This window comes from Bacillus rossius, chromosome 1 (assembly GCF_032445375.1).
Source record: "Bacillus rossius redtenbacheri isolate Brsri chromosome 1, Brsri_v3, whole genome shotgun sequence".
In the NCBI taxonomy this organism is placed as follows: domain Eukaryota; kingdom Metazoa; phylum Arthropoda; class Insecta; order Phasmatodea; family Bacillidae; genus Bacillus; species Bacillus rossius.
Window position 1 is genome coordinate 337,355,175 of NC_086330.1, and position 24,145 is coordinate 337,379,319.

At 33.9% G+C, this 24,145-nt stretch overlaps 2 protein-coding genes across 5 annotated transcripts in view; one reads left to right on the plus strand and one right to left on the minus strand.

The window, feature by feature from the left end:
* Positions 1-24,145, plus strand: part of LOC134528097 (focal adhesion kinase 1) — a 386,174-nt gene that overhangs the window by 116,142 nt on the left and 245,887 nt on the right. The window lies entirely within an intron of this gene.
* LOC134528096 (uncharacterized) lies at positions 224-22,693 on the minus strand. The gene is made up of 5 exons (XM_063361349.1): positions 22,603-22,693; positions 7,904-8,848; positions 6,957-7,238; positions 3,582-3,826; positions 224-469 (listed from the first exon to the last, which is right to left on the minus strand). The coding sequence occupies exons 2-5, from the start codon at positions 8,846-8,848 to the stop codon at positions 340-342; spliced, it is 1,602 nt and encodes a 533-aa protein (XP_063217419.1). The 5' UTR covers positions 22,603-22,693; the 3' UTR covers positions 224-339.

Genomic DNA, 24,145 nt, shown 5'->3' on the forward strand with positions numbered 1-24,145 from the left:
AAATCCCAAATAATAATTGCAAATAAGAATTTATTGGTAACACATTAACAATAATACAATAAACAAGTCCGAATACAGCACAATTTACATAGTATGCTAATAGTATGCTCCGTTACCATCAAACATATTAAAAATAGCTCAACTAAAAAAAAACCGCTTAAAATTTATAATCTCAAAGCTGAAATAATACAAAATGGCTGTAATAACAAATCACGAAATCTTTTTTATAAACAATAAAGAAATGTGACAGGTTTACATTCATAGGTGTGCATTATCAACATTAAAACTAACATTTATAGAGGTACATATCAACATTTAAAAATAAAATCATTTTACTATTTACAATCTCCACATTTCTTTGAAATGAGTCAGAGCCTCTATTAATGACGCCACTCTTGTGTGTACAGCAGCAGGTTGTCGTTTGACTCTTTTAACCTTAGATCCTTCTCCATTTATATGGAACACAAGTCTGTAAAACATCAAAAAATGAATATTAGTTTAGTGCACTGTAAATAAAAACATTTTATCAAGCCTTCACTTACCTCTGAATATTATATTTTAACTCTACAAATAAAATAGCAAATTATCATCTCACAAGTGCAATTTGTCATATTTTTAAAATTTTATTACCATTGGCGATTAACCCTAGTGCACCTTCACATCTCAATTTAACACTTACCTACTAACTTCATTTAAATTTATTATTCTATAAGTTACAAACGTTTATAGCCTATCTTGATATTTACTCTGTTAGAAATGTATATTACCATTCATATCATTAGTATTAATACAAAAGCAATTTATGTATTTATTGTATGCAGACCCTAATTTTGGTATTCCATATTTATAGTAAATAGTATCCGATGTGGTTAAAATATCAAGATTTCTTTAGAAATTTATGAGAGTATTAAAAAAGAAAAAAATATATATTAGATCTCTGAAAAAATATAAATTATGTATGATGCAACATTTGGCAAACTTTAAACTGAAAACTGAAATTTGAAAGCAACACCCGAAAACTGAGTAAGTACACTGAATATTTTTTTTTCCGGATGAGATTTGCTTGGCAAGTAGCTTAAAGTATAATAGCATGAAATCAGAGCAAGCATTATAACTGGGAGAACATTTTTGAGTAAATACCAAAAATCTGTAAAATATTCCACTAAAAATTAAAACCTATGATGTATAAAGTTTTATGACAGTGACACAGGCTTTTATAATCGATATGCAATAACTCCAATATACTACTACTGCCACTACCATTTGTCACACTCTTCTCCCTTGAACTTAGCTGATAAGTAGGAAGAACATGGATCACAGAAATGAAAAGGGGAAGGTGAATTGTAGAAAGCATATTATGTGTAGGTATATGGTCTTGAGTTAAGCTTAGTGTCCTGGTGTGGTATTCATATTGTAATGCATTGTACAGTTTCCTAAATAAGGGTACATGTCCAAGTAAATAATTTAGTGTTTGTGTTTACAAATTGAACATAACTCCTCAGCAGTAGTGAGTATGTTATTGGACTGTACTGCTGCTGTGTTTATGAGTTTTAAATAACTGTCTTCAAGCCAAAAGTTACAACAAAAATGTCAACAAACTAAAATCATGTGTCCCATTACTGAATCGCGTATAGCAACAAAAAATAATGCATACTTTTTATCTGTTTGAAATTGTGTTAGCTTTGTATATGTTACGTAGGTGATTAGCTTCCCCTTACAAAAATATTTTTTTGCATCCATTTCTCCCAAGGCAGCTAGATTGTAAAGTCAAAATTATCTTGCAGTGCAGGCATACGCCTTTCTAATAAAATGACCTATACCTAAATGAAATACAGTAATGGTTTTTGCAGGGTGTATGCCTGCACAAATGGCTAATTTTTTACTTTGGCTTGCAGTCATAGGAAAACTATGCAAGCAAAATATTTTTCATAGTGTAAACTGCTCTCACAAGTAAAATTTCACAAAACTAACAACTTAAAACAAATATAAAATTAGATTTTTTGCACTTAAGGGTTAACACAATGGGACTGTTAAAACACATTTATCAGAAGAGATCTGTTGAAATTTAGGTACCAACAGGCCTAACAAAACAAAATAAATAATTTATCATAAATAGTAAGTTGAACTTCGAGCATTCAGCATCAGGAAAGAGCACCCCAAATAGTAACTGATTCAGAGTTGAAAGTGTCAGATGGGAAATTTTGTGTAAAAAAAAAGCCGGACAAGGTTCAAAAACGAACCGATGTGTGGTAACCACATGCTAACTGAGTGTCCAGAACAGCATGGCAACAGTGCAATGGCTATGTATGCATGTGGCCGCTGTGACTTGGTATGGCATTATATCACCATCTTCCAACCAGTTTACATTGTTGTTCTCTAGCTATGCACATTGGTTGATTATGTTTATCTCAGAACACTTTATCTATAATAGTTTTAACACACGAGAGCTTTCTAGATACAACTATTAAAGGAAAATACGCACATAGACACAAGGAACAATCAGTTGACCCAAAATTTGCAGTCAACAAAGAACTATGGTGCAGCACTAGCTAAATCTTGTTGGAAAAACATTGGATAATTTAGTCAAAATATATTTTCAAAATTATTTACTAGTTAAAACATTTTCAATGATTTATCGGCTGTGATAATTATTCCCGTTTATAATTATACAACACGTAAATTTTTGTTTGGGTAAGTATCTGCGTGAAACTGAAGGTTTAATTATATTTTCGTTTTACCTCAATGTTATTTCTTGTGTGCAAGCAAAAATATAAACGATGGAACAGTGTGTATGGCAGTTTTTGGCGTGTATAATCATGGACACGCAGTTTTTGATTAGAATATAATAAGTACTATTTGCAAGGTGAATGAATAAGAGCCAGAAAAAGATTGACAGAGACAGTGAGAGAATAAGTGGAGCTAAGAGGATGGACCTGGGAGGATGTGGAGAGGGAGGAAATGTACTAAGGCAGGATGACAAGGAGGCTTGTAAACAACATGGTGAACAGGAGTGGAACATTGATGATGATGTTGATGATAATGATGAAGAATAATTAACACTTCTATGCAGCTACAGTTTGATGACTGATCCACTTACACATCTATACATTCCATTATCAATGTACAGCCTAAATTTATGGACACAACAGTATGACATTTAAAGGAAATTCTCCCAAAATAGTGCATCAGTACACTAACTTCATACGATGAAGATAAACTAGTTAACTTAAATATATTTTGTTTTGTAAAAATATTGGTAAGTAGCAAATTTACTACATTAACATATACAATTTTTAAAAATAATGATACCCTTATTTTTTTGTTTGCTAAAATACTGAGAACTGACAAGTCAATTGTATGTTACAATGTTTCGAATTTAGACACAGACCTTGCTGTTGTACCATAATAAAGTTCTATAAAGCAGTCTAAAAATCAAACATTCCCATCCCCGTAAGGAAGTCCGAGAAATTAATTTTGTTCTCTTTTGGATTCCCAGCTACAGCCATTTCAAAACTTTTTTGAATGTAGTAGATGAAAAGACAAATTTAAAAAAAAAACTAATACTAATAAAAACAAATTACCTTTGGATGAACTCCCATATACCAGCTGTCTTGGGAGGGTATGCCACCGAATGCACAAAATACATTGCAAATGTTACCATTATAGCATCGCTGGCCGGCATTGGTGGACTGATGCAATGCCCTTCCATTGTGGGCAAATAACAATTACCCAATGGCAAATTGTTCCAGTCGTTACCACCCAGAACTGCAATGTGGGGATGAGGCATTGAAGCTGATGCTTCAACTTCAGCAACAGAAGCAGTATCCTTTAAAAAATATTAACAGAAATTGCTACAAAATTCTTTTATATTCAAAACAAATATAACTGCAACATATCAGCAGACAGAGCAATTACATTTGGTGACCGCATATATGTATCATTTTACAATTAAATGAAGAGAAAAAATACTGGTAAATAAGACTTCTTCTCATTAGCTGTTCACAATAGCATTGGTATAAATATATGGCATACAACGAACTAACACATGGACTGGTACTAAAAAAATCTAGGCACATTACACCTAAAGAACACTCATAAATCAATCCTGTACAGTTTTAGCAAAGTCTCGCCCCAGATGCATAGCTGTTGTTATTCTAATCATTTCCACAATCTACTTTCAACAAATGTAATGGTCTGATGTACAAAAATAAAACCACACTTCAGATTAGGAGCTACAGCACACTACTTACAAATGTTTCAAAAAAGTTAATTCTGGTTTTAATATAACTTAAAAGTTACTAACAATGAACATCTATGATGAATTGTTTCACTTCAAAATTTCTAGTTTTTTAATGTGTCATTTTACTTTTAGCAGTAATAAAAGTCTATTCATGGAATGTTTTTAAAAATTTATTTTTGAATAATATAAGTTAGATTATAATGCTGGTCTTTTACAGTTTTCACCCCAAATTAAACCTTTTTACTTCCACAAATTTGTATGTTATGTACTCATGGTACAATACAAAATGTTAAAACCAAGAGCTTTACTTTCTACATGGCAGCTTTAACATAATTAAAAACATATGAACAGGTCTTGGGATAGAGACGGGATAAAAAATAAAAGCAATTTTGCTCTAAATTCACTTCTGGGAAAAGTCAGTAATCAGGACAGCAGAAAATTTATTATTCCAGAAGTCTGGATGGGTTAAAGGTCAACATAATGGAACTGTAAAATATGGCCTTCTACTGTACAGATTTTAGGTAATTTTTCAATTAGGTTTAGATTTTAGTGCATCATATAACACCCACAAGAAAGGTAAACATACTGGCATGCAATGTTGGCTATTTATGCAATAAAATTTGACTTTCGGATATCAATTAAATTGATAGTGCAACCTCATCTACGGAGTCTGCACTTCAGTTTACTTTAATTGACATCAATACAAGTAACACAAAAGGAGAAAAAAATGTTCTAATTAGGATATGTTTCGTGCTGTTGTGCAATAACATATTTTGAAAATGGTTTGATTCATTAGAGCAATGAAATGTAACTTAACATTAGTATTTTAAAAATATATTGTAAGATGTTTGAGCTGGAACATGCAAAAATAGGCATTGCGCTTTGGTGTATTTAATGGTTAAAGTTTTTTTTTTAATGACGTGTGCATATGAAGAACAGAAATGTTTAAATATAGCTTACATTTTAAGCCAATTTTCCGATCTTATTAAGTTTTAATTGTAAAATTACAGATTAACACGGCTGTTTATGAATGAAAAATCTACTAAAAAACACATCAAGTAACTTTTTTGTACTAATAAAAATCAATGTATTCGATAAGTGGAACATGTTGGTTAAACAGCCATACATGTGCATTTCTGGTTTGAGCTACGGTAGGCCTACATTTGCTGATTTAAAAAAAATCCTTACAAAAAGAATAACTGAATTATTTTCACATACAAGCATACAAAATGTAAGGGTTGAAGCTTCATCCAATAAAAACATTAAAGTACTTAAAATCAGCATTTACTTGGTTAGCACTTTTTTTTGCAAAAGTGACCTGAGATGGCCAAGTCAGTATGTACTAGAAGACTAAGGCTAACTGGTTTCAACAGGTGCTATCATATCTCATTTATTCAGTATCTATTTTAATATAAAAAATTCAATAGTAAACAGTGAAGGTTGGCGTTGCATTTGAAACACTCAAAAATTGCTTCTGTTACCTAGAACCATATTATTGTGCAAGTATCGCCATAAACTTTTTAAATTTGTTATTTCTATCAAATATGGCATTAATGTAAATACCCTATATTTGGGCATGTACATGTTGTTGGAAACTTCATTTTAAAATCAACAAAAAATAATGTTTTTGATAGATACTACATTGTATCTAATACAGCGCATAGTAATTTATGTTTTTGTTTTATGGGAAAGTTTTGTATCTGCAGCTCCGTTTTTCCTGCGGAAATAGGAAATTATTATGGATGCAAACAAACAAAAACTTCACTAACAGGTATCTGTGCCACGCAACATCAGTTTATTTTTAATTCAGGCTGATTACATTGACTAACATGTTCAAAATTAAGTGTATTTGTACTTTAAGTGTATTGGAACATAATCAAATTTCCTTACTACTCACTCGGAAAATGGAAAAATGCTTTCAAAAGAATTTGTAGCAGTCCATGACAGTACATCATATGTTATACCTACTTAAAACGTGAGTTTAATATTAACATCAGCGAAGTTACGCTAGAGCCATGTGTACAGAATTTTTAAAAATCAACATGAATTAGAAGGTTTTTGTGTAATTATTCAGACATGTTAGAACACAAAAAAGGAAAGTTATGAATGTAAATATTTATTTCTTCAGTTCAACATTTGTTATGCCTTAAAAAATTTCTTATAAAAATGTGAAAAATTGTCCTTAACTATGCGGATACTAGGGCATTCACCTTTAAGAAGTCTCGGTTCTGTATAGTTATTGCACAGAAATTTACATTGGTATGTGCATTGTTAAATATTTGAAATGGTAGGTGATATTTCAATATTATTGGTTATGCAGTACAATTATTTCTACAGAAACTTCAATTATACAGCTAAAATTTTTCCTTTATGGAATTTCTATTCCATGTAGTAGGCACTATAATTATGTATGTTGTATGTGTGTGTGTGTACATACACATACATACACCGGGGCATACACACACGTATATAAAAGTTTAACAAAGTACACAGCCCGAAATTTACTCAGTATGTTCCCACTCAAAGTTAACCAGACTGACAAATTTGCATGTTCAGCTCTAACTAAACTTGATGCTAAAATTGGTACCTAATCAACCATCACTGCAAATTTATTAACATGAAGTAATTTATGTGCTGGGCTTACTACAGATTATTTAAAAAAGAAAATAAACAATTTTAGGCTACACTATCATTTACATACAATATAATAGAGTACCTCATACATCACAAATATTTCTTCTCGTTCCTGCCTCCACATGTGAATGAGGATATCAATAATGAAAATAAGCATTTGGTCTGAAGAGAAATTGTTTCTGTCAATAAAGACAAGCCTGTCGCGTATGTATGTCTTCTCGTCAGACAATTTCTTCGACTCCACATTAACCTTGGAGGTTAAAAATTTTTTCAATAATGGCAGTAGGGTCTGGTAAGCTTCATTAGCCACCTCAAGCAATGAAATTCCCATGAGTTTTTTAAAGTGATCCACTAGATATTCTTTCTGTAAAAAAACAATACAACATAATGAAAACAATTTTATACACAAAATAAAATTGGTTACAAATTAAAGTAATTAAAACCTAGTTTCACACTAGACATGTGCAAAGCTCCAATACTTTTACAGTAAGAAAAGTTTAATTAAGATTTAAAATTGTTTTGAATTCAATTAAAACTAACTTAAATTCAAAGCTGAAGGGAATTGGTGCATGTAAGCATTAGGTATTTTCCTAATTTTTTTGGTATATAAAATATGGGTATTTCTGGGTAGAGCTACGGTAGGCTTACAATTGAGAATTTAAAAAAAATCATTACAACAAAGTATAACTGAATTATTTTTACATACAAGCTGAAACCCAGTAGATCCATATTTGCACAATAAGTTATTATTCAATTCACTCACTAAATTGCATTACAAAATGACCAGAAATGCCTATTACACACACTTGATTTCAATTTCATTGCAGTTTTTAATCACAACAGTAATCCTTGCAAACACTTGCTCATACCTATTTCTGCATGGCAAACATAACTGAAACCCCAGAAATGTTACATCTTCCTTATGTTATTTACTGGCCTTATTGAACAAATTTGTGTAACTAAAGATAAAACAAAATATGTTAGCTCAATTTACGTGCATTTTTTCATAAATACAGAAAAAATACCTACCTCAAAAAGAAATGGCCAGTGTTCACGCACAGTGTCCAACTGTTTGTTCAAGATTGATGGGCGCTGTGTGGCATACGTCACACTCATGTACCTTTTAATTTGTTCATTATTGCGATCTTCTGGTACCTTCTGAAACTCCTCTACCAGCCACATTCTTTTTTCGTCTTGAGTTGCAGGGGTCTCGTTTTCTGGCAATTCCTTTGGGAGAAAATTGACACACCCATAGCTGTCCTTTTTTGTTATCAGTTTCTTTTTGTTTTCCACACAGTCACCATCGTCGTCCTCGCCATCATCATAATGCAGCGATCTTTTCACTCCTCTGTTCATATTTTTCATCCGCTCTTCAAGCTTTCGTTGCAACAAGTGGTGACCATCACCAAGTAAAGTGCCATCTTCTAGCTTTAGCCCAAATGTGCTGGGATATTTCCCTACCAGCTCTTTGGCAAGGCTCTCAAAAAATCTAGAGCCTGGATGTGTGTCAAGTGCATGTACTTCATTACAGATTATTCTAACTACTTCATTCAAGACATTAGGTCTAGACAATGTCCTGTTTTGTTGCATACTTCTGGTAACATGTGGGGGAAACTTGTTGTAAGGAATTATGAAACTCTGTAGATTTTTTTTATTTCCTGAGCTTTTTGTAAGTGGGTGGAACAAAATGTTCTTGGGCGTACTTTTGTAACTAGAAGATGTTTCTGTCTCTGGAGTAGAGCACACTGCCACTACTGACAGCTCTGGAGTCAAATTGTGTGAGACCCTGGTCTGTATAGCTCGGTCAATTTTCAAAGCAGCAACTAGTTTCAAGGGCGGAACTAGATGTTTTTCAAAGCTTATGTATTGCAGGTCATCCAAGCACTGGACTCCAATTTCCTCCAGCTTTTCTGAAATTGCATCATCATAGGCGCCTGGAACTGTCTCTTGTATAAAATTAATTACTTCCTCCATCTGCAAATCACAAATACATAGTAACACCTGAGTAATATACTACAGTGCATATAGTATATATTGGGCATATAAAAAATTTAGGTAACTTAGGGGATCTCCCTACAATGGAAGAACATCAATGGTGTATGTGAAGTGCACAATTAATAGCAGATAAAATAACACTGCCAAACCATGTCCTGCAATACACTTCACGTACACATAGGAATACCCCTAGGCCTTTAAATGTACCTATATATAAACATAAATCATGCAAATGGTAAGAAAGCAGCAGTTATGTTAATATACCAAAACAAGTTAGTGATGTAAGAGCACTCAAGCAAGATCCCTAACCTGCATATACAATAAAATCCTTTTAAGAAATTTCAGACATATTAAAAATTTTACCAGGACATCTGGTACATTTGTTATTTTGAACGTATTACTTGTAAATAATTTTTACTAGGAACTCTTGGAGAGAGTTTCACTGTATTTGTGTACACACACAAACTTATTTATGAATTCACCTAATGCTACATTTAAGTTAAATAAACCTTACACAAAGTTGTGACCCATTACAACAAAGAAAACTGTATTTTATCTTAACCGTGCGTCATGGAAGTGGCACTTGCGAGTATATTGTGCAGTTTTGAAGTGGATGTGTATTAAATGTACTAAGTTTACTCTCTTGTGCACATGCAGAGGCAGATGCATACTGTATAATTATTTTATCTTTATGTTGCTGCCAACATATGGTCATGCTGATGGTGGTCTCGTGTTATTTATTTATTTATTTATACAGTTGCTACGAGTAGTTATTGGTTTAATTCAAAAGTTCACACTTTAGAGTTAACAGAAAAAAATATTTCATGCTTAACTCACCGGAAATTAGCTGGTCAGGTGCTTTAGTACAATAACAGGATAACCAAGATTTTCATAAATTGGGTATGGCTCATGATCTTGCAGACTGTTGATCGAGACACAAATAATGTTCCCTGATTTCTTTAGCTTATGTACACCAAAAGATTCCTGGTTTTCTGCTTCAGCTTGTTCTCCAATGATTAACAGTTCTGATTCTGATCCAGTCACTTGCAGAAACATATTCACAATGACAGTGTTCAAATCCAAATAAGAAGTTAAAACAAGAACATCATTTGATTTATATAGAGTTCCCTTGTGCATGCAAGAAGTGCCAACAGAAATATTTCTTCTGTCTAATTGTAATTCCTCAATTACGTGGTTCACAGCAGAACTAAAAAAGAGTGGATTGTAACTAGACCCATTACTGATTACAGTGCTACAATTAAATAAGCCAACTTCTGCATGTGCTGCTTGCAACAACTGGTGTTTGATACTTAGAGTTTTAGTCACGTTTTTGGTGTTGCTGGATGCTGACTGACACCTTTTGAAGTACCTGTGCTTGGATTCAAACCTCATCGTGCAAATGTTGGAAAGTGGACCGTACATCACCATCATCCTCGGATAATGTAACATGTAATGATGTTTAGGCCTCAGAGGTACATCAGGGTAAATATTTCTTCGAATATGCACATACTCTGTAACAGACACAAAATTCCTATTATCTGAAAATTTACCCTTGGAGATGATATTATTTGACAGATATGTAGGAGGAGTAGGAATAGTCTCCATGATGGATTAGAGTGGTCTAGTATTTGTTTCCCAATGAGAAGTGGCAGCATGCGAATAAATGTCCATGTCTGAGCAGCATGTCCTCCTAACCTACCAGAAAATGAAATGTGGCATGGTTTGTTGTTTGAATCATGATTCTTATACTTGAACTTTTCTATTTTTCTGTTCAAATTTTCACATGAAATCCATCCTTCAGTTTCAAAAGACTGCAAAATCAGTGGAACATCATACTGTGCTATACCTTCGAAAACGTCGTGTCCAATACAAGGGGGTAAATGGTCAACAACATGAAAATATTCAAGATCATTGAATAATGAATTCATCTTTAAGCCCTCAAAACTGATCAAATTATTTGCTGTAGCAGTGTGTAAAGCCAATTCATATGATTCTTTGGTTCTTACAGCATCGTACAGTTTTCCATTGTGGAAATCTTCTCTCGAAATGCAACAATAGCGACAAAAGTACTGACATGAGCTGAAATTTTCAACAAAGCCTCCAATGCAATGGCTGCCAAGGTTGTCTCCAGCAATAAATACTACGGAACCTTTCACTTTCTTTTCCCTAACATCAATCCCATTCATTTCAAGAGATTTTAATTCTTTGACCAATCGCTGAAAAATAACTCTCTGACCAAAATACTTAAAATCTTTTGATTTACATAGCAAAACAAGTTGTATTGCATCTACATTCGCTCTGCTCCATGGATGCAAGTTTGCTAATGTGTAATACACAGCAAGCATCTTCAATTCTTTCCTACTTGAACCAAGAGGGTTTGCAACCAGAAATTCATCTTGGAAAAGAATGACTTGCAGCGCTTCTGAATCGACAGAAAAAAGAGGATGTGTTACTAGTACCTTTCCATCTCTAATGTCTGTCAGCTCGAACTTACTTGGAATATTATAATTTTTAATGTTCTCCACATACTGCAAAAAAACAGATTCGTCAGCCATAAATGCTTGCAGTGAATCCAATATGGGTACATAATGCATATGACATTCTTTATTACATTTATTTAAGCCTAATCGCACAGCAACAGGTTTTACAAATTTACAATTCTCTTCATAATATTTCCTTCTGGAATATGTACTTCTTAGCGGACTTTTCTTCTCCAGTGACAGTGCTTCAAGAATACCATGTTTTTCTTCAAATACATCTTGCATTATTTGCCTCAAAGTGGATTCTTCAACAATGCCTGATAGCTTACTCATTAAGTTCGCTCTTACAGCTTCAAGTGTATAGTTGGAAATAGATGTAAACTTCTGAAGAATTAACTGAATAGTGTGTTCAGACAAATGGTACTTGGAAAGGAGAGTGAGTAAAAAGTAGGCAACACTCTGGGTGATTGAAGCACATGAATTGGTTAGCTCCATTTCAACACAGTTTGTTTGCACTATTTCAACACATCTTTGAGAGGGCTGTTCTGAAATTCTATTAGCAATACTGTTCTGACACACCTCATTTTGATTACTCTCCGCCTCTTTTTCTGTGAAATGAGGTCTAAGTAAATTTGTCTTGAACGAATTATGGGCCCTTGACAAATGGGCAGTGAATGATGACAAAAGTGAATAATACTTGTCACAGCCATTATGTGGACACTTCACTCTAACATCTCTACTGGACTGCAAGTGCTTTTTCAGGTGGCTAATGATACCTTCAACACTTTTATATTCATCAGAACATGATTGGCAAGTAAATTTTTCACAAACGATACTGGTTTCTGCAATAGGAACTTGAGTGCATGTCTTATGATCTCTTGATAAGTGAGTGAGGAATGAGCTATGACAACTGAACTGTCGACGGCAGGATACTTTGCCACACACAAATCTAGATTTAATCCCAGATACGTGGAAAACTGAGCAATGTCTGCTGTACAGCACAGGATATTTTGTTACAAAATCACATTGTTTCTCCTTACAGTGAAAAGTTACTTCCATTTTCTTTACCACTCTTCAATCATCTGTAAGGGAAAAAAATGTTTTGTTTTATTCACTGGACGAGCAAAATTTATTTCTTATATTAAACAACTCATTTAAAAGTTAATATTCTCTGTGTAGGCCCTATCCTAAAACAGGCTAATAAACAAATTCATACGTAAAGCAAATGACACATTATCCCATCAAATATACTTACGGTGTCTGCTAATTATTATGCTAACCAAAATTAATTGAAATGTTAACTCAGTAACTAGCGAAAACCAGACACGATTTATTTTGTAAAACTAGGTCACTTAGTATGTAAAATAAATTTAAAACTATGCTTCTCAATTCATTGTGTTCTCAAAGTTAATTAAAACAAAAGTCTTACAAGAAAAAGCAAACGGCCAAAACATTACGCAATTGTAGCTCTCCGCGCGAAAGCTATCTCAATGTTGATGAAGCTGGAGCCAGTCTAGCCCTTATCATTCTCCGGTTTCCGTACCTAAAACTTGCCATTTAGCGCTGGATTTACATTTAAGTAAACATGGAGCTTGTTATGTTATATTTACTGCTTTAACTTCATGTCAGTCGTTTAGGAAACACATGACTACGAACGTTAATGGCATTTAAAAAATGCTTGTGTATGTGTGGCTTTATATTTTAATGCACCTTTAATCGATTATTTATTATAAATGTAAATACAATTTACATTGTACTTCCACTTTAGAATGCATATTATAACTTTCAAAACCTCATATATATTATATGATTTGTTTAATGTAAGTGTGAAGTTCTCTTTCCATGATAATTGATTGTATTAGGTGACGAAAAACAAAATTAAATTAAAATTAATTACTATTATTACTATTCGATTGTCAGCATTCATAGTGTACAAACAATGCAGAACATATAACTTACAATGTTAAACTTTCCATTTAAGCCACTTTTGCGCTTTTTTGGAGTAATATCAACTTATACCATAGAATAAACGGCATTTATTATTTCCCGCTCTCCGCTATGTATCACTTTACCGCGCCTCTGCGAGCTGCCACCTTCGCCTTCTATTTTCGGGTATACACTGAAGGGCGATATTTTCCTAACAGCCACTACACGGCTCTCGGCTACGTGTCGCCTGCTTACCCCCTCTTCTTTCTCCGGTCCCGCTGTCCCCGCACCCCCGCGCTGAGAGACGCGAAGATAACTGCCGGGCACAGTACACACTAGGTATTGATGTGCAGTTATAAATATTATGTTATAAAAAGGTATTGTAACAAATAATAAGTTAAATTTTTGCCATATCTTGGACCTCTGTTTTGAGAATGAGTTGATATTTTTAATTGAACTCCAAGAAACATGTTAGAATTTTATACATGATAATGCATTATTAATAAAAATAAAACAAATTATTATGTAGCACCACGCCAAAACATTATGATCAAAAATAATTTTATTATTTTCATAAAAAATATACAGATGTCAAAAAAATTAAAGAGAATATAATTTTGAAAACATATTCAGATTATGAATAGTTATGGTTACTTAATTTTGAATTTACTATAGCTGATGTAAAATACGCAGTAAAAAACAATAACAAAGAAAGTTTTAGTTAAATTTTTGTTTTATTTTCCATTTAGGTATTGCTGATTTTTTTTTACTTTGAAATAAGTAGGTACATGTGTGTTGTAATTTCAAACTATGAAGAATCAAAATTGAAACATTTAAGATAGAACACCATAAATGTTAAAAATGAAGTTCAGCTCTAGTGTTTATTTTTGGATTTTTTAAAGGGGAATGGTGAAGAGATAAATGAGAGATTGTTTACCCTTTGCTTATGCAAGTGGTTCTTATGCATGATATCTTAAAATAATGTGTTTTTTTTGCATACATCTGCCATAAAAGTTTAAAGCAAAGTTCTGATACTTGTAAAAATATATTTGCATTTTTTATTATGCTGCAACTAAGATGATATGCCATAAATAATAATCGTATTGTAAATATATCCATTAAATTAGATTATCTCCTTACTGGCTTTCTTAACTTTCCTCCCACCACTTCACATACCAAGACTAACGAAGAAGCCGGAGCAGAAACATTTTCCCTATTATGCCTTAAAACATTTTTATGCAAGGTAAAAGTTCCGTATTCCGTATCCAGGTGTATACAAATATACCTTTGATACTGATGGCATGATCCTGTACACCTGATCCTGTGGTACATGATGCTTATTTTTTTAGCAGTGGGAAGGCGCTGTCGCGCGAAACGTGATGTAAAATATAAATTACGTCAGGTTTCGGGCTGACGCGCGAAACGCGTTGGCGCTACGTACCTTCCCACTGCTATAAAAAAAAACATGTACCACAGGAACATGCCATCAGGGTCATACCATCAGGATTAAAGGGTTAACTTGGATACGCAATACGTAACTTTACCTTTATTAGCAAGTAGGAAAAAAACTGAAGAAAAAAATTAGTTCCATCAAGCATGTCTACAGTGTTTTTACCTATGTAGTATGATGATATTTGTCGGAAAGGTTTGTTAAGTTATTAAGTAACATAATTTTAAATAAGCGTGTGTGTGACTGTGTTTGGCGCCCTATACGAGGACCTGCACATGAATTTTCAGCGTGGATGTGAGGACCTGTGGCGATCCGAGGACCTTACACAGGTCCTCGGATTAAAATTCCTCGGATTCGCGTTCTACGATCAAACTGGTGTTGGAAGGATTTTCGCCGGGTCCTCGGATAAAACGTGAAGGGTCAACCATGTAGTTCGCGTGTGTATCCACCACGTTGTGCTACTGTCGCCCGTCTTTACACACGCTCTGTATCGTTTGGCGTTGCTCATCTTATATAAGGACCCTTACACAGCTATCCACACACTTTCAAAAACACACACTTAGGTAGTGAGCGCGGAATCCGAGGACGCAGTCACGACACACTTGTGCTTAGAAGCCGACTCTGAGGACGTGATATTTTTTTTACACACTATATCTCAAAAGCAGAGTACGAGGACTTCGCTAGATGCAGGTTACATCGTATTTATGAAAAATTTTAATCATTACAGCGGTGGTATTTTCTCTGCTTTATTAATGAAGCTTTTCATTAGGCTCCATATGTAATTATCCCTATTACTTAATTTAGATATTTTCTCATCTCATAAACTCGTGCGTCTAAAAGCTGCTTCGTTAAAATTATGCTATTCAATTAATTCTATATTAAAAGCTATTATTCGTTATCGGTGCCTCAAGCACCACCTACCCAAGTGTTTATTATAAATGTTTAAATCTTTAATGCACTGCGGAAAGAGTCAAGTTTGTGTGTATTTTTTTCTTATTTATACTATTATTAATTTATATTTAATAAAAAATTTCATACTATTCTTAATTAAAACTTATTAACATTTATTTTAATTTTTTTTGTTATAATTTATATTCATTAGTTTGGTTTTTTATACAAAGCGTGTTTTTTTATTTTTTTGAACTATTAATTATTTTCTACTATTTAGTTTATTTATAAAAGCGTACTTTTTAGTTTTTTAACTATTATTTTGATTAGAACAAAATTAATAGGTAACTCAATCACCATTCATTACAACAGCAAACAAGGCTTTTTCCTACAAAAAAAAAATTGTAAATTTAAATTCCTGCTTATTTTGTTGAATTGAAAATTCTCTTTGGTATTCGGAAATTTGTTAATATTAGAGAAATCGGCTAAAGATAATGGTTGGAAATTAATTTTAACATAAATTCCTGCCTTATCGACTAGATGAAAATTATAAAAATTGACAAAAATCTTATTTTTCAAATTAAATAATGGAATAATCTTTTTAAATTAGCGTATTGTCATCGGTCCTCGATAAATCTAAAAAGTTTGAATGAAATCTGACAGTTTAAAGTGGGTCACAATCGCACCCAAAGGAGTCGGTTACAAACATACAATCATACAGGTGAAGCTAATATAAAGCGTGGTTGAGGTTTTCTCTGGTAATAACTGCCTGAATCCTAGAATTTCTTACCAATGGCGGCTCCAGGAAGACCTCTCGGGCAGGGCTCTCACACGCAGGAGGATGCAGTTCATAATCATGACATTGCCCTTGGGATATTCACAAAATATATGGTCTCAAATACTGACATTTAGTATTTTTCGTACAAATTTTGATTGAAAGAAGAGTTTAGCTCATTTACGAAAGTATTTAAGTTAACATTAGTATTCCCTACAAATAAATAAGAAGTAAAATTTGGGCTCGGAAGAGGCTATCGCCCCCTGCGCCCTTCCACTGGAGCCGCGCTTGTTTATTACTTCCCGACCAGGCGGCCTCAGCGGTAGACACTTTTCCTGCAAACACATGTGCTTATCGCGATATCCGATACCCCGACGCGCTGACAAGGCCACCGAGCAGCCGTCAGACAAACTTCCCCTCCGCTGCCTTCACAGCAGCCGCTCGCTCCACTCCTCGGCTCCAGACGCCGGCTGAAGAATACGCCGCGCGAGGGAGACACTTCCCGGCAGAATAAATGTGCGGAAATGCATTTCGTCGTAGAAGAATTCTGGGAGATTTTCAGCAGTGACCTATGTATTTTTTTTACACCATTTTAATCAACGATTAATACTCTATCGTTGTGTGTGTCTACTTTTTTTGTATGCATTACACACGATACATATAACAGCTGCGTAAAACCACACATTCGGAAATAGTTTTACCTATGTTACGAAATTTAAAAAGCATTATAAAAATTATAGATCGACCCATTCATCCTTTCCCTATACACAAAAAAAATGACAGTTTTATCTGTAATGAGAAGCTGCAAATTCTTCTTAACAAAAGGCCCTACAATCACGCCCTGAAGACTGTCTGTATAGGCCTCTTAATGGTCGGCCATGACGGCCATGAATGACAAAACACAGACGAAACCTTTTCTTTTAAGATGAAGGTGGAAAGTTTATCTCGGTGGTGAAATTAAATATTTGGATTTTCTGAAGATATTGATTATTCAATTAATTTTACAAAATTTACAAAATGTCAGTTTACATTATTTTTGTAGCCTCGACTGAACTCGGTTTACAAGACGTCAGATAATTAGTAGATGCCTCAAACTGAGAAACTAGGAAATTAAAACATGAAACTGCACGCGGTACACAGACTCACGGCGAAAAACTTTACGAAGTGGGGTGGGAGGCTTGGGCCTCTCTCACCCAAACGGCCTACGGACACGGGCGGAAAAAAAAAATTTAGAAAAAAAGAAATTTAAGTGCACCGAAAGAAAATAAAATTACTTGTTATTAAAAAAGCGTTATAAGGCCCGGGTGCTGCCTGTGTCCGGTAAATTTAGTCACTCGCCAAAACTTTTACTTTTTATATCGCTATTTGGGCCGCAGCCCCGCACCCAACCAGCCTCACTGCCGGCACAGTGACCTCGGCCCACGCAGCCCAGCACCGCCACACTTACCCATGCCACTCGCTTCCCCTGGAACCGAAGAAGGCAAGCGTCGCATATCGCTTATCAGGCCATGATAGGGATGCCTTTGTGTAAACGAGAACCCGACAAACTAAATACTCCTCCACACACCCAGCTATCGAATTAAAAGTTGTAGGATTGTACTTTGTCTTGCTCGGAGACATATACAAGCAACAAGATAACGGGAATGGGGTGAGTTCAGCGAAAAGGAGGGCTGGTAGGGGGAGAGACTTGAGCGAGGGTCATATAAACACGTCCCGGTGATATCCTTTGCAACCAAGCTGCGAAGAAATGTGTCCTCGTTTAGAATGTTAAAATTGAAGACGTCCTTATATTCACTGTAATGCGCGCAGTGTGTGATATTATGTCCTCGCAAACGCATTAAACGCACAATGTTACTAACACACATGTGTAAGGGTCCTCGTTTAGACTGTTACAATTGAAGACGTCCTTATACTCACTGTAATGCGCGCAGTGTGTGATATTAGATCCTCACGAACTCTTCAAATGCACAAGGCTTACTAACACAAAATAAAGCAAAAATAAATACGGTACCAAACAAATTTATTGTTCGCGACACTAAAATGTGTTTGGAAATAATCTGCCTCTATTCAATCATGCAGCATGTATTTCGTGTTTTGATTATTATAACAACGTACGTTAAAATAGTCTTAGCCAAAGGCGTAGCCAGGATTTTAGGTTGTGGGGGGGGGGGGGGTGAATTAAACATTTGGCTATTCACCCGTCCTTATAAAGCGGGTGGTCCGGGAGTACGGTACTCCCCCGGGAAAATTTTGATTTTTAGGTTAAAAATGGGTCTATTTTATCAGTTTTAATGATATAACATTGAATATTATACTGCTATAAATATTATTAATTTTTGAATGCTAAAATAACAAACGCAAATCGAGTAAAAAAATTTCCACACATTTGGGGGGGGGGGAGGAATGGATCCCTATAAACCCCCCCCCCTTCCCTACGCCCCTGGTCATAGCTAATGAATTTAAAAATCCATCTTACTTTTACATATCTGGCAATTTTCGCAGGAAATATTTCTTTGTCACACATATTTACGTGCTTTTGGACGTTTGCCACAACCACCTGTAAGACAAAGCTGCGAGACTGCTTCCCCGCTTAGCAAAGAATTTATTTTCAATCTTGTGCATGCGATAATACACAAGTGTTTCCCGATTTCCATTATGCGACATTATATGTCATTTATAAAATACAATCTACATATATAGATGTTTTAATTTACCAATCTAGGATTAGGGCTAAACAACTTCTCGAAATATTTATATTATATTAATTGAAGAAACAAGCCAAAAGTGTGCAATTTATTTTCTTTCTTTATAGGCAAAAGAACATGAATTTGCATAATTTATTAAAATACTTTTAATTCACACGTGATTACATAGTACTAAAAAAAGGATTATAAAAACTTTATTTTAGCAAAAATATAGCATTTATTCGGTAATGATAAACTGAATTTTTGCTGAAATCGCAAATAAAAAATTTTAAAAGTGCATTTTATTGACAAGTGAAACGATTAAACCAACAGTGGTACCATTCGAAGCCACACTGCAGTAGGTCCTCGCATTGAAAGGTCCTCTCGTTCACTTGTTAAGACGATTGTCCTCGCAAACACTGTCTCAGGTCAGTTGCTTCTGAGTCCTCTGATTCACCTAAAGGGAGTAGGTCCTCGAATGGGGCCCTAGACACGTATAAGTGTGTGTGTGTGTGTGTATATACATAGGTGTGTGTGTGTGTACACATATGTGTGTGTGTGTATATATATATATATATACACATACACATCTAAAAATATATAGTACCATTAGAACACCAAGTGATTGTATATTGTTGCAAGAAGATATAAATAATGTAACTAAGTGGTGTTAAACTAACGGAATAAAATTAAATCTTAAGAAGATTAAAATAATATCATATTCTAGGAAAACATATACAGAAACTTATAATTATGTAATAAACAACAACATGATACAGAGAACTTATTTTATGCGTGATCTAGGTATTCTCCTAGATTCAAAATTTTACTTTTATCACCACGTGGATAATTTAATTGCAAGTGCAAACAAAATAATTGGGCTTATGAAATATTTAACTTATTTGGCTAGCTCTCTTGCTTCTGTAATTAGTCTTTATTTTACCTTAGTAAGATCGAGATTAGTATGGCTCTGTCATCTGGAACTCTATAACTACCACTGACTCAAATAGACTTGAAAATATACAAAATAAATTGTTGAGATACATTTATAACAAACATTTAATAGATGATAATTCAGAGAATTTTAACTACGACTTAACCCTTGAAATCTTGAACACGCATACACTACAGTTTAGAAGGAAAGTTACTGATACTGTTTTTGTAATAAATTGTTTTATAAATGTTTACCACAGCACTGAAATATTAAACAAAATTGGTCTTCGAGTTCCGTCATTCAATCATAGAACAATGCGACCCTTTCGAACGTATCACATAAAAAATGAACTATCAAAACGGTGTACTGATAATTGCAATGATATTTTGAAAGATTTAGACCCTTTCCAAAGGGCAAAAAAACTCAATGAAAGACATTTTGAAATCTTAATTTTCTTGCAGTTAAGATAACTTCTGATGTAAATGTTTTATTGTTATTTCATTGATAAGAATTAATTTAAAATTGACAAATGTAGCTATTATAATCTTATATGTGTCTTTTGTCATGTGTTTATGTTTGTGTTGTCCCATTTTTATTGTTGTGTTTATCATTGTGTTTTGTGTACGTTATTGTTATTTCTTTATGTAATATTTGTCAAGTGCCCACCTGTTAAATGCTTTGACTGTTGGTAGGCACTCAAATAATAATAAATAAAAATATATTCATACATATCTATATATATAAAAATGAAACCCGTTTTCCTTGGTCACGGCATCACGCGTGAACGGCTGGACCGATTTCACTAATTTTTTTTTGTTGTGTTTGCTATGGTCAGGAGAAGGTTCTTATGAAAGAAAAAATTAAGAAAATTGTACGGAAAATTAGAAAATTTAAGAATAATGAATTCCTATTTCCCTTGGTCACGCCATCACGCGTAAATGACTGAACCGATTTCACTAATTCTTTTTTTGTTGTGTTTGTTATTGTCACGAGAAGGTTCTTATGAAAGAAAAAATTAAGAAAATTGTGCGGAAAATTAGAAAATTTAAGAATAATGAATTCCTATTTTCCTTGGTTACGCCATCACGCGTAAATGACTGAACCGATTTCACTAATTCTTTTTTTGTTGTGTTTGTTATTGTCACGAGAAGGTTCTTATGAAAGAAAAAATTTAACGGAAAATTAGAAAATTTAAGAATACTGAACCACCATATATAAAATTATTTCCAAACTAACCCAACACTTTGTACAATATAAATATTTTTAAAGTAACCTTATGACATTCAGCTTTAAGCGTTTACAGTTTCCAGTGCGGCTTGCATTTGCAATGTCAATAAATAAATCGCAAGGGCAGTCGCTAAGTGTATGTGGCATCAACCTAGAAAATCCATGTTTTTCACATGGCCAATTATATGTCGCCTGTTCCCGTGTCGGAAAACCATCAACATTATTTATTTACGCGCCAGAACATAAAACTAAAAATATAGTTTATCAAAAAGCATTAGAGTAGAGAGAAGCAGTGAGGGGTACAGAGACTATTAGTTGATTTATAGAGCGCGCGTGGTATTGAGCTCATTGTTTACTTAAAAATGCCAAGTTGTTCAATAGCAATTTGTAAAAACATTAGTGGAATTATTGAATCCTATGGAATAAACACTATTTTGACAATATATATTTTGTTTTTTATTTAATTAAATTAGGAAGGTCCTTTTCAGTTATAGTGATACCAGGGAATTATGGATTCATTTTTATATGGAGGATATTATAGATTCCAGTTCAAATTGAATAGGTACTCATACCTAAGATAGGTCAGCTATACAAAATAAAGTAGTGCATCATTGCTACGCTAAGGCGGTACGAAGTTCGCCGGGTCAGCTAGTACATATATAAAAACCAACGTTTCAGTAGTAAATTAAACTTGTTTAGTTAAAATACAATGCTGTATTAAATAATTGGTCTACATATTTTGGAAAACATTAAGTATGTTTAATAATAACATTTTTAATATTCAAAAATCATTAGTCCTATAGACTGGTAAATAGCAAATGCAATAGGTCAAAAGTTTTTGCCTAAATATTTAAGGATTCATTCGTTATCTTAAATTTTCATATTAAGTATTTGTTGTGAACTCATTTAAAGCTATATACCTAAATTAAAAGTGTATTTTGAAAAGTTATCCCCGCATTAGAATTTTTTTGCACAATATGCTCTGTATCTTATTTATCGGGCAAAGTATTGCACACCAGGACATTATTAGACTAAAAACCTCGTACCTAACTTTCGGTTTGCATTCTTAAAATTAGTTTAATTAAAGCCCCTTTATCACATTTACCAACAATATAATTGCTTTGCAAAGCTTTATTACCAGAACCAAAATAAAATGACGAATAGGCTTATAGGCATAATTATTATACAAGGCTTATTTATAAAGAAGCCAAATGCTTCTCGTCGCAATATCAATTACGAAAAAACCAAAATAAACTAGCAAACAATGTAGTTACAGACCTTCAGCACATAGTGACCACTATACTACGTACCCAAATTATTAAAAAAAAAAGAAAAAAGAAACAAAAACAAACAGGAAATTGATACATACCTTATGCTGCCCCACTTCACAATAACTCGTGCTACAAAAAATATTCAGAACACGTACACGTGACCGGCGTACACGAGACGCATGGTTACTCTTGGGCTTCAACAATGGAACAGTGTTGCCAGGTCTACCACTCACCAAAACAGGAGATTGAACCGTGAAAAAACAGTAGAAAGAAGTAGATATCCTAAACATATAGCTTTCCTTTACAATTAATTTAGTAAACCTATTTTTACACACATTTACTTTTAAATTAGTAACAAAAACTTGTTTCACACACATTACATATTAAGATACACAAACCACAAGAATTTTTTTTTTTATTTTCACTGACCTTATAAAAAACTGATGAAAACAAAAAGTTGCTTGTAGCCTGCTCCTTCTTCAATTACCAAAACGTCAGTCATCATTATTATCATCATCATCATCATCATCACTGTCATACATTTTGTTTTGAACTCTCTTAATTATTGTACTAGTTACATCAAAAGAAAAGCATTCGGATTTAGAAACTAGTCTCTTGGTGTGTAACAAACCGCATACTGTCTTTGATGATAGCCTGTTCCTGGTTTTCGTTTTCATCAAATTCACTGCTGAAAACACTCGTTCCGCTGTAGCACTCGAATGGGGTAGACTCAAAAGACTCCAAATAAATTTGGCTAGTAAAGGAAATACCTGGTTGGAGTCTGCGTATGATTTTTTACGGACACTATCCCAGAAATCTTGTACTGTGTCTTTACTGCCACTACTACCACCAATTTCCGTATTACGTAGCAATCGCCATTCTGTATCGAGTTGTTGGATCTCATTTTCTTTTATTAATCTTGGAAACAGGGAAGCCAGTGGTGCAATAGATTGACAAGGTGATATTTTAGTAGGATCTAGCACTTCAAGCATAGTGAAAATAGGATCATTGAAAGGAAAACGATCTGTAATCTGTTTCACAGATTCAATGTAGAAATCTAGGCAACGCAATTTGAGAAGTTTCACATGCTGCTCAGAAAGTTTTTTTTTTGACAAAGAAATATTAAATTTTGCCCCAAAATAGACATTTTCCAACGGCAGAAAAACTCTAGGATCTTTATAATCAACTTTATCTACATCTATGGATCTTACAATTTCTGGTTTAACATAGCACTCGAGGAGAGTTTTTAATACAGAAACTACACTCGGCCTCAAATTTTGAATTTGTGGTTGCTCACTCTGCATTTGCTTGTTCAGGATATTGAACATAGGCAAAACAAACTGAAGAAACTCAAGATACAATTTGTTGAAGGGTGATTTTAATTTTTGAAGAATGGCATCTGATGCTAATAACTTATCTTCAAAGGCAGCCTGGGTGAAAAAAAGTATGAGGGCATCATACTGCTCCAAAACCCGAGATACAACCAACTCAAGGGATAACCATCTTGTCTGACTTGGATGCAACAGCTTATGTGGCTTTACATTCACAAAACTTTGAAATTCTTTGAAGGATTCAATACGTTTAGAACTTGAATGAAAATAATTAAAAATACCACAGACCAAATCTTCCGGTTCCCTTGGA